The following is a 12,193-nucleotide window of genomic DNA, read 5'->3' as shown; positions in this document are numbered from 1 at the left end:
AGTTTTGAGAACCAAAGGAGGGCCGCGCCGTCGAGGTAGGTCGGAAAAGCCCTGCAAAGGATAGGTTCATTTTTAGGTCCATTAAAGAACATCATAGACTGAAATTTCTTAATGTGAGCCTGGGGGTCACCAATCCCCTTATATGGCTCGAGTGAGGAAGGTAGTGTAAAATGTTTTGGCATTTGGTAATTGGTAATCTCCTCGGAAAATGGGTTATCCAGGGTTAATCTCTCCTTCGGGGGGTTGGTGATTAATAGGTCAGTCACGGCTTGGGATGAGCTATTGGGATCGCCTTCATCCCGCTTGTTGGTGTTATTTTGTGCTGACAACTCGGCCAGTCTTTTGACCTCTGCTTGGAGTTCAGCCATCTGGGTCATAAGTTCGGCCTGCGTGAGCTGGTGGACTCCGTTGTCTACCATGTCCGGAGATCGTGTGATCTGAAAAAGAAAACTCAAGAGGTAGAAATATAAAAGGAAAAAGGTGGGGTTAGTTTTTCGGACCCCACGGTGGGCGCCAAATGTTCCGTCCTGAGTGAGGCGATGTCTGATGATCTTAGAGTGGTCGCTGGACTCCCGATCCGAACTATGAGTCGTCAGGGAGCAACGTTGTGGATAACCTCGGAGCTTCGAAACACAGCGGCAGGAGCACCTGCAAAAAGGACTCCGACGCTCAAGTAAGTATGTGAGTTAAGGGATAAAAGCAATTGAACTGAAGTGAAGTTTGTGACCTGTGGGTTATGGGTTGCGTGGGTCGATTTTTATAGGTGTATGGTGTGTAGGTAAGATCTAGTTTGTTCCGACGTATCTGGTAAGCGCCGTTACCAGTATCTTTGACTTTGTGCAGAGACGTGATCTAGTTTGAGGAGTTGGTTCCGTTGTTGTGGATGAAAGACAGAAGATATCGCTGTTGTGCCGATGACTTAGCAGGGAATTGTTGATTTGTTTATTCAGGGCTGATTTCTCGGTCGAGCATATCTCGGTTAGTTAGCACTGATTCTCTGACCAAGAATATCGGAGAACACGTCAGATAATATAATTTATAGTCATATAATCACAATTATTTTTTTTAATGATTAGTTAGTCAATATAAAATATGACGTTATCTGATTAAATATATATATAAAATAATTTTATATATAAAATTATATATAAAATAATTTTAATTTTATAAAATAATTTTATACTAACAGTATATTAAAATTATATATATATATATATATATATTAATAAAATTAAAACAAGGATTCAATTTTCATATATTATCGGTAAAAATTTTATTCATGCAATAGTTATATTATTTCGTTATTAAAAATTAATTATATAAAATTAGCAGTCACTAAATAAATTATATAAAATTAGCGAATGATAATGTATCTCTAAGAAAAATAAAGGGTGTTGTAGTGTCTTTTTAGAAAATATTCTGCTATTAGAAATAAGAAATAAAATTAGTAGGTTTTGAGTTTTTATGTTTAGTAGGTTTTAAGCTTTTAGAAAATATTTTTGCAATTATTTTATACTATGAGTGTGACATAATGAAACGCCAACGAATTATATATTTACTTAGATCTTGCGAATTCGAGACTTATTCTTAGCTTAAAAAAAAAAAACGTGACATGGTTAAACACTTAAGACAAACTCGGAAAGTATACTTATGGCAAAAACAGAAAAATATCTAGTAGAAGAAAACCGGACTCCGTTGTTGAATGCGAAAGGTGAAACGAAAAGACAAGTGGACACGTGTCAATGTGAACATAGAAGCAAGCCCACCACGCCTTTCTCTGGTCTCTAAAACGATAACTACGTTGTGAATTACCTTAATCCACCTGTGATTTCATCTTTTCCCTTGTTTTGCGTCCACGTACATCGCCCTTTCATTCCACACACAACACTACTTTAATTACAGATCTAATCAATAATAATTATTATATTTTTGTGTGTTGTTAGATCTAAGCTATTATTATGGACGTGGATTACAAATAAATCAGCCTATCTATATATTTATTTATTCACTAATCTTCCCCTCTAGGCTCTAAGTCTATTAAAGCACCTTGATTTTGTCATCCTCCCTGTTGAAATCAGCAACAGTGGATAAAGAAAAAAGTTGCCACCTATTTTACTATTTATATTATTTTGTGTAAATTCTTTTATAGGATGGGTATTTTGGTAAATTCGACTATGGGGTCGTCGTCCCAGGTCTCAACTCAAAACAGGGGGTCGCCTAACCGCCAGTTTCCAAACAATTCTATGGGGGCGCGAAGTGGATCTAAATATTGCTTTTTCTTTTATTTTTTTAATTTAATTTTTATACACTATTAATTTTTAAAAATTAAAAAAATTACACAAATAATTAATTATATATTATTATATTAATAAAAATAATTAAATTTTAAATTAAAATTATTTAAATATAAAAATACATATAATTATATCTATTTTTTTAAATAATTATTCACACATTTAATATAAAAAATATTTAATTTTACTGATATTATATTATTAAATACACATATAAAATTATTTTATAAAATACATCAAAATTAAAATTATATTCATTTTTTTATTTGATCTTGTTTTGATTCTTCGTAGTTGCAATAACGGTTGTCACTTGTCAACATGGCACATTGGCACTACATTCCTAAAAGAAAATAGCCCATGGTTTTCAATCTTAGATTTCTCTCTCTCTACACTTTCTCTCACTCTAAATTAATTCCATTATTCTTATCTCTCACTACATATAAATATCACCTCCAATTTCTCCCAATCTTCTCTTACATCTTCAGAAACCTCATCGTACTGTAGCAATTTTGATACACGTTTTATTTAAGTTATTTGGGTCATTTTTGCAGAAAATATCAAAGATTCTCTTTCTTTCTCTTTCAGTCAACCATTACCTATTTCATTCTTTAGTTCCAAATCAAATTTATAGTAATATCAAAACTACCAGAAGAGTTTCCATTTTTGAATCACTCCAAAGTTGTTGAAGAAGAAGAAGAATCATCAAATTTAGAAGTCCATCTCCAAGAGGAAAATGTTGATCCAGCTGAAACACTGAAGAAAAAATAGAAGTTCGTTCGTTCATTCATTCATTCATGGAGGGTGGTTTAAGGATTGGTTGTGCAAAAAGGGTGATCGCGAAGAAGAAGAAGCCTTATCGGAGAGTAAAGAAGGCAGTGCCTAAAGTTCCAAAGGCACTTGAGGATCTTTTCCTTTCATGCAGAGAAACATTCAAGGGTCCTGGAACCGTTCCTTCACCACAAGATGTTCACAAACTCTCTTGCATTCTTGGTACGACATATATGATTTCATTTCTTTGGATTTTCATGTTCTTTTATAATTACACTCACAGGTTGATTATGACTAATTAATTGGATTTAATTTCCATTTACGTGTACTGGCTATTTGATTGTTTTAGCCTTTGCACTACATATTTCTTTTTCTGCCCAAGTCTTTTATTTATTTATATTTTGTAGAATTTTATGCTTAACTATTTTCCAATTTTATGCCTAACTATTTAATTATGTAATGATCTAATGTCAAGTTGCTGACTGCGTGTATTTTCATCCAAAAGAATTGCACCGAGTGCATCGAAATTAAACTCTACCTAGATAATGTAATGACATTTCAAAGTTTATTGTTTATGAAAATATAGACATTTGAGGACAATGCACCTTTCTTGTTTTTGCTAAAAGTACATTTGACAACATCAATTAGGAGAAAAATTGAGGGGATTTATTTCCGTCATTCAAGGTCCTTAATTCTTGATTGATTTATGACTTTCTCTGAAATGGTGTGTGGTTAACAAAACAGATACCTTGAAGCCAGAAGATCTTGGACTAAGCAAAGACTTGCCATTCTTCAATCCTGAAAACCCCATCAAAGATAACCCAAGGGTCACCTACACAACAATATACCAGTGTGATAATTTCTCGGTATGTCTTGGGAAGATTCATCAATCTAAAATGATGTTAATGTTAGGATACTTACTAACTTTCTTTTGTTCTTGCAGCTCTGCATCTTTTTCCTACCAGCAAAAGGAGTAATTCCTCTCCACAATCACCCGGAAATGACAGTTTTCAGTAAGCTTCTATTGGGGAAAATGCACATCAAGTCTTATGATTGGGTTGATCCTGAGATCACTCGCCGTCTTTCGCAGACACAATCACAATGTATGTATTAAATTTGTTAGTCTTGAGTTAATGAGATTGAGAATTGAGATATACACTAGCTTCTCAAATCTAACCCATATTCTAAACCTTGTCTTGCAGTGAGACTGGCAAAATTAAAAGCTGACAACGTCTTCACAGCGCCGTGCGACACTTCGGTTCTGTATCCAAAGACAGGAGGTAATATCCATGAATTCACAGCCATAACACCATGTGCTGTGCTTGATGTAATTGGTCCTCCTTATTCCAAAGAAGACGGAAGGGATTGCTCCTACTATAAAGATCATCTATTCACTACATTTTCCGGTAAGCAATCCCTTCATTTAGACAATTACTCGCTTTGATTCAAACTGATAAATTGTTTTAACTTATATTTGGAATGAATGGTTTCATGACATGGTAAAAAAATCAAGCAAACTCAAAAGAGTCTTTTGCTTGAGCGGGAGTATTAGAGACATAACTATTTATGGTGTCTCATCTTATTAGCTTAAGCTTTTGGGATGAAATCGGATGAATGATTTCATGACACATCCATTCATAAATGTATGTTTGCATGCAATTTGGATTCATAAATTTGTTAATATGAAATGAAAAAAGTGTTGTATAAGGAATTGTCACTTCTTAGACATGTAATTCATGTCTTCACAAGCAGGATGGATTTTGTTCTTTGTTTAGGAAAAGGCCTCACCTTTAAGGTTTGGTTTGGTTGGATAGATATTTGTTCCTAAAATTTTTGTCTGAATTTAATTTTGATGACATTTAGACATATATTGTCACATCAATAAAAATAACTAATTTTCAAATCCGCTGCTTAATTATCTAACATCGCATAGCATTAAAATTAAATTCTTTTTTGTTCCATAAATAGAAAATCAATGTCCTTGTCTCTGTTTTTTGTCAATGTATTTCTTAGATTAAGAGACGATCTCTAAACACAACCTAATATTTTATTTAGAATTACACTATGGTGAAATTTGGGTGATTAAGCTAATTAATTATGCTAATTATGTAGATGGCAAGGAAGCTGAGGTGAAAGAGGAAAGTGATAGGTACGGATGGTTAGAAGAAATTGAGATGCCAGAGAATTCAAGAATGGATGGAATCAAGTACTTGGGTCCTCCAATTACTGCAGACAGAGAGTTGTAGATCAATGATATCTGTTCCATTTAGGTCTTAGTTCTTACTTCTTACTGTTCATAACCACAGGCATATACAAGTCACCTACCACTTCGTCATCTGTTTTCTTGTGTTGGTTTTAGTTTTTTTTTTTTCCCTTTCAATTTGTTTGGGTGCTGTCGGTTGTAGATGTTTAATGATACCTACATGTTTAATCACGTTGAAAGTAAATCTCAAATCGGTAATTTCTTGTTACTACCTTTAGTTTTCATGTTCTAAGTCATTTGCATAGTAATTAAGAAATCTAAAGCTTGGAATCAGTTGTAAAATATTTTACTATTTTATGGAGGGTGAAAATAGAAAATGCCAAATAGAAGTATATCAAATGTGGAGAGTAATAAATGAGTTTAATTAAAAATTAATTATTTTTCAGTTAATTAATTTTTTATTTTAAATTTTTAATTTTTTGCATAAAACTTGTCTCATGAGTGGCTGTAACGAGTTGACCTACTTAACCTAGCTAAAATCCTAAAAGTAAACTGTTCAATTATAATTATAACTATGTATATGAATTAATAAAATATTAATAACATTTGATTAAATAATGTCTGTACAAAATTATTTTTTATTAATTATCCAATTCTTCTATTTATTTCTTCCCTACTTATTCTCTGTTATTCAGTTAATAATTAACTGAATTATTACTTTGGACCAAGTTGAACTATTGGTGACGAGGTGGGTTCGGGTTAGACCAGTTTTTGGAATATAACATCCATTTTTTTTGTGAGGTATTTGGTGTTGTGACGAGGCTTAGCGCCCAAGAAAATTAAAAATGATAAAACGGGGTAATGATACCCCTCTAGCATCATCATCTATAATGTTGATACCCCTCTAGCATCATCATCTATAATGTTTCTTAGCCTTGCTGGCCAATGAGTTATTACAAGGCGGAATTCGAACTCTCAACACTTGCTTAAGTGGACTAGTGATTTAACTACAGACCAACCTAACTTAGTTCACATACAAGTGTTTAGTCATGGCTGGTGTGTCCAATTTAGCATGGAAGGCCCAATAACTTTATTTGCATGACCACACTGTCCAAGATTGTGTCATGCATTTTCATGATCCGTCTTCAAGAAGCTACGCCTTGTCCTATCAAAACCTAAACACCTTACGGCTTACGTGATCCTACAAATGGTTAATTATTTCCTATCTTGTTATTCTTTCTCTGTTCGCATCATTCTTTAACTTTAAGGTAAGAGTATGTCCGTAGCCCCATGTTTTCATGTTTCTTCCTCTTCTTCGGGAAACTTTGTTAACTCATGTTTAGATTTAAATTTTAGTAGCACGATAGCGGTTAAATCACTAGGATCTAGTTATGCATTATATATATGTTCTAGGGCTTTGTCTATGGAGGGAAAAGTATAATATGGATCATGAAGGACCAGGTAAAAAAATTGAATTTGCTTTAAAAAGAGAGATCTGTTTGTAAATAGCATGTTGTAGCAAAAAAAAAAAAAAAAAAATAGAAAAAATTGATATTTATTCCAAGCCTGCACACCACACATGTCAAATCCTTCCCCTTCTCTGCACAATTTTTAAAACTCCAGTCACCTAAACGAACTATATCTATTAATCACGGCTTCCTATCATTATAATTAAATTTTCTTTCTTTCTTCTTAGAATAATTAAATTTTTTATATAATTTTTAATTTAATTTTAATATAATATCAGATTAAATATTTTATACATATATTTAATTATGTATTATAATTAAAATATTTTTTTATATTTTGTCTTTAAGTTTGATTATTTTATTCTATTATTTTATTCAGTCTCTATTTTTAAAATAAAAACTTATTTAAACGTCTATAGATGTAAATTATTTGTTAATACGTATTTTAATAATTTTTTATAGAAAATAAATTGTGACAAAAAAATAACTTTTTTCTTTAATTTTTTAATTATTTTTTAATGTGACTTTCAAAAAAGAGATTTAAAAAATGGAAAACAATTTAACTACTATAAAAAAAGTAAACAAAAATATTTTTATTAATCATAAAGTATTTACTTTTTTTAATTTATAGATGTTCAATAAAATTTAATGTTTATTTTAATAATTTTATACAATTAAAAAATAATTGATTTAAAAAATAGTGAATATAAAATAAAAATAAAAATAAAAATTAAATAATAATAAAATATTTTAAATGATATATTTTAATTAAAAATTATAATATATGATTATGTAATATAGCTTTTTTTTTTTAAAGTGTAATATATAACAAGAAATAACATGTCTTAGTAGTGGTCAAGTTGTCTCTCATCTTTCAAATTCTCTGTTAGAATCCCAACCCAGCTATAATGTTGAAGATAATTGTATTTTTTAAGGTGTAAAAAATAAAATTAAGTGTTAGGAGTTTAAATTCCGTTTTGTGTATGCAGCAATTCATTGTTCAGCGATTTTTTAAATAGAACTCAGTTCTGTAACAGATTAGTTCTTAACCTATCGGGTTAGGAAATATCATGACTAAAAATAAATTAGTAAGATTAAAAAATATAAAAATATTAAGATTATATAAAAAAAAAGCAAGAAAGTTTTATATAATGATTAATTTGATCAATTTCGTCATGTAATTTCTATATATATTTTCTTCGAGTTATATTTGAAAGAATAAATAATTCTCCTTTAGACTAGTAAAAAAAATATCCAAACCATCAATAAAAAATATAAGATAATGTCTAATTTTAACTTATTTTTATTCATTTTTTCTGACGTGTTTCATTACTTGCAAATAAATATAACAAATCAAAAGAAATTAAGAAAATATTTATCGGAGTTGTACTAAAAATATATTAAACTAAAAAATATCCATTCACAAAATCTTTTTTTCATATTTGAAACAATGCTCGATAAAGAACATTGATATTAAAATCGGGTCGGATTGACTAGTTCGACCCAAAAACCGATGAATCGGATCCTAAGTCAATCTGATCCGATGATCTAACTATACAAGACAACAAATCGATACGAACCGGTCAAATCTAAAGTGAATCGGTCAAAACTGGTAAGACCGGTTCAGCCAAACCATTTGAATTTTAAAATTCTCCAAAATGTGAAAGATAGGGTTCAAACCCCCCATCAAGAAAAAAAATGACACTCAAAACCACCACGCTGTTAAGTTTGTTATTAATATATATGCAAATTAATATAATATATAAATATCTTTTAGCAAATAATTTACTTCTATTTATTTATTTTAATTTTAGTTATAAACTCGTTCATTCTTAAATTAATTATATTTTTATTTAACAATAATTATAAACTTACTTATTTTTTTTATAATTATATAATATCTATTAATATTATTTTTCAATAAATACTTGTAGTATATAATAGTATAATAGATATAAACTAATTAATAAATTATTGAAATTCGAAAATAATTGTTATTTTAATATAAAAACAAAATGAAAATATTTATGATAGAGTAAAATTAACAAAATACCTATTGTTCCTGTTTCTTATTATTTTAGAATAGCTAGATATTTTTAAAATACTAGTAAAAATATGTATTTTAAATTTTAATTTTAAATTTTTTACTATGTTTTGTTTTTTATTTACATAGGACCGGATCAATCGGTTCAACCCGTGACCCACCGGTTGAACAAATAACCCAGTGACCCAGTGATCTAACCGATTCGATCACCGGTTCGATTCTGACAACTATAATAAAGAATATAGGTCAACAAATTAATAAATTGCTTTAATTATAAGGGACTCGTTTGCTATTAGAAAATATTTTGGGTCACACTACAAACATACATGGGTATGTCTAAAATCACCCCAAACATGTTGTGTGTATTAGATGTACTATTTTTTATGAATTATTAGATTTTATTAAATAAAAATCAAAGGATATTATGAAAGAAAAGTATTGATAGACTTTATAAATATAAAATATATTAGTATATACATACATAAATACATTTTAATACAGAATATTTTAAAAATGGCAAGTATAATCTTTTAGTTTAAAATAAATATAAAATATATAAATACATAAAAAATTAATATAATTTTTTTTATATTATAAAAGTTTATTGCATAATAATTAATCTAAATAAATAAAAAGTGTTCGGATATTTTATATTTAATTATTTAAAAAATAAAAAATTTTGTTATTATTTAAAATATTGTCTATTAAAGTATTGTCATTTAAAGTATTTAATTATGTAATAGGATATTCTCCATTGATGTTCTTATATATTAACCTTTGATTTCTATATAATATAATCTAATGGTCTATATAAATGTGACATATCCAATAAACATATAATTATTATGTTCATTTTAGACATACCCAACAAACATAAATACTTTACCACCGTAACATTGGCCACAAATTAGGAATCTTATCAATAGGTCTTTAAAGAACTATAAAAAATATTTTATTATTATTTTATTTTTATTTTTATTTTTATTTTATATTCACTCTTTTCAAAATTAATTTTTTTAATTGTATAAAATTATTAAAATAAACATTAATTTTTTCTGAACATCTATAAATTAAAAAAGTAAATGCTTTATGATTAATGAAAGTATTTTTGTTTACTTTTTTATAATAGTTAGGTTGTTTTCCATTTTTTAAGTCTCTTTTTTAAAATTTACATTCAAATATAATTAAAAAATAAAAAAAAGATTTTTTTATCACAATTTATTTTCTATCTAAAATTATTAAAATACTTATTAACAAATAATTTATATCTATGAGATGTTTAAATAAATTTTTATTTTAAAAACAGAAACTCTGGATAAAAAAATAGAATAAAATAATCAAATTTAAAGATAAAACATAAAAAATATTTAATTTGATATTATATTAAAATTAAATTAAAAATATATAAAAAATTTAATTATTTTAAAAAGAAAAAAATTAATTATAATTATGGAAAGACGTGATTAATATATATAATTCATTTAGGTGACTAGAGTTTTAAAAATTGTGCACGGAAAATTTGACATGTGTGATGTGCAGGTTTGGAATAGATGTGAATTTTCTCTATTCTTCTTTTGCTATAAAATACTATTTACAAATCGGTCTATCTTTTTAAAGTAAATTCAATTTTTTTATTTGGTCCTTCAAGATCCATATTATATTTTCACCATCGAAGAACTCTCCATGTTCTAGAGTCTTAAAAGGACTAATTTTTTAAAAGATCTGTTGCTGACTAATGAATTATTATATACATAAGCTAAGATTTAAATTCTTTATATTTGTTTAAATGGATTAATGAACTGACCTCAACTAAGTTGGTTCATTGCTTTTAGAATTTGTACTTAAAGGCTACACATTTGGCAAGATTTATGAAGAAATTTTTTGCATCGGAATGATAAGTGATTAACATATGTAATTAAAACAAAAGTCTCAACCAATCCCTATCTCAAATTACAAACCGGAACTTTCATAATCAGCTAGACCCTCATATTATCCAAAACTTTTGTTTTATTAGATTTTGAATAATAATAATAATAATAATAATAATAATAAATAAATAAATAAATAAATAAATAAACCTCTTAAATGCCAAGAACCACCCTTGCGCTCGTGTCACTTCTATTCCCACCCAGTGGCTGTTCTTTTTGGTGAAACAAATAGAAAGTATTCTAACTCATAAAAAGGTATAAATTTGAGCATTATTTCATAGAGAACATGATTTTCCGAGGAATAAATTATCATTTTTCATCATATAAATTTGAGTTCTGATAATCCTAATTAAAAAAAATATACACTAATTCAATACTCATAAAAAACTACAGAGATGAGTAATATTCAATTGTTAATTTTATGGAATTAATTATCACAACATTGGATAAATAACAAATTACTAAACCTATTTCATGATCAGAATCAGAACAGTGAGGACTCCCGTTTTGATTCTGAAACAATAATTTACTCTTTTTGAGTAACTTTGGTAGAAATTCGAGTGCAATTAATTTCATCCGAAACTGATTATCATCTAACGATATTCAGCTATCAACTTTACACGAATTAAATACCAGTCACTTTTCTAGACGCCAAGATTGCATACACTGGCGGAGTTTCCAGCAGCGACTAGTGACTTGTAGATCTGAACTATCACCTTCTCGTCGTACTCTTTGGGATGGGCCGGCCCAAGCGCACCAAGAGCTACAGAGTACGGCCCACCGAAGCCCGTCGCGGAGGCATTCATGGTCATGACACGGGAGTTGGCGAAGCCGAGCATCATCCTGACATAAGCATCCCTCAGCCACAGCAACATCTTCTTTGGCGAAGGGACTCTTCGGATTCGGATCTTGGGCGAAACCTTGACCCGCCATCCCCAGAATCGGGTCCGACGCCGTGACCCGAGTTGCTCAGACTTTGATCTGCGACCCGAGCCATGGAGCTTGCGGTAGCGCCTCCTCTTTTGGAAATCCTTGAAGCTCTTGTAGACGCTCACTGTGATGCCTTCCATTGGAGTTAGAGAATGAGAATGAGATTGAAATGAATTAGTTAAGGAAGTGAAGGGAGTAATAATGGTGGTAGGTGCATGTGGACAGGGACACCGTATAGTAGACATCATACATTAATACATGGGTTTGTGCTAAGCATTCCTTGTACATTTGGTTCGGGATTCTTTTGGATTTTCTGTATACCTATTAGAAAAAAAATTATATGTATTAAAAATAAAAATAAAACTTTTTATTTTATATAAAAAATATAAATGTTAGTTTTAGTATATTTATTATGTATTTATTAAAATAAAAAATAAAAAAATTTATTTATAATAATTTTATCAGATCTTCTTACTTTCAACTAAATTCTTATAGGAGCCGCCAAAAAGCACAAGCCCGAAAACACAATATGTGCTCCAGCCACACCTTCATAACTC

At 29.4% G+C, this 12,193-nt stretch overlaps 2 protein-coding genes across 2 annotated transcripts; one reads left to right on the top strand and one right to left on the bottom strand.

The window, feature by feature from the left end:
- Window positions 1-2,527: 2,527 nt before the first annotated feature.
- Window positions 2,528-5,533, top strand: LOC112716835 (plant cysteine oxidase 2). Its single transcript, XM_025768852.3, has 5 exons — window positions 2,528-3,284; window positions 3,807-3,928; window positions 4,006-4,165; window positions 4,265-4,468; window positions 5,175-5,533. Exons 1-5 carry the CDS (start codon window positions 3,089-3,091, stop codon window positions 5,306-5,308), a joined length of 816 nt encoding a protein of 271 aa, XP_025624637.1. The 5' UTR covers window positions 2,528-3,088; the 3' UTR covers window positions 5,309-5,533.
- A 5,817-nt stretch (window positions 5,534-11,350) lies between these two features.
- LOC112716834 (uncharacterized) lies at window positions 11,351-11,776 on the bottom strand. Its single transcript, XM_025768851.3, has one exon. It carries the CDS (start codon window positions 11,774-11,776, stop codon window positions 11,351-11,353), a length of 426 nt encoding a protein of 141 aa, XP_025624636.2.
- Window positions 11,777-12,193: the final 417 nt, after the last annotated feature.

This window comes from Arachis hypogaea, chromosome 10 (genome assembly GCF_003086295.3).
Source record: "Arachis hypogaea cultivar Tifrunner chromosome 10, arahy.Tifrunner.gnm2.J5K5, whole genome shotgun sequence".
NCBI lineage: Eukaryota > Viridiplantae > Streptophyta > Magnoliopsida > Fabales > Fabaceae > Arachis > Arachis hypogaea.
The sequence above is the reverse complement of the archived record's forward strand: the minus strand, read 5'-3'. Positions and strand labels throughout refer to the sequence as shown.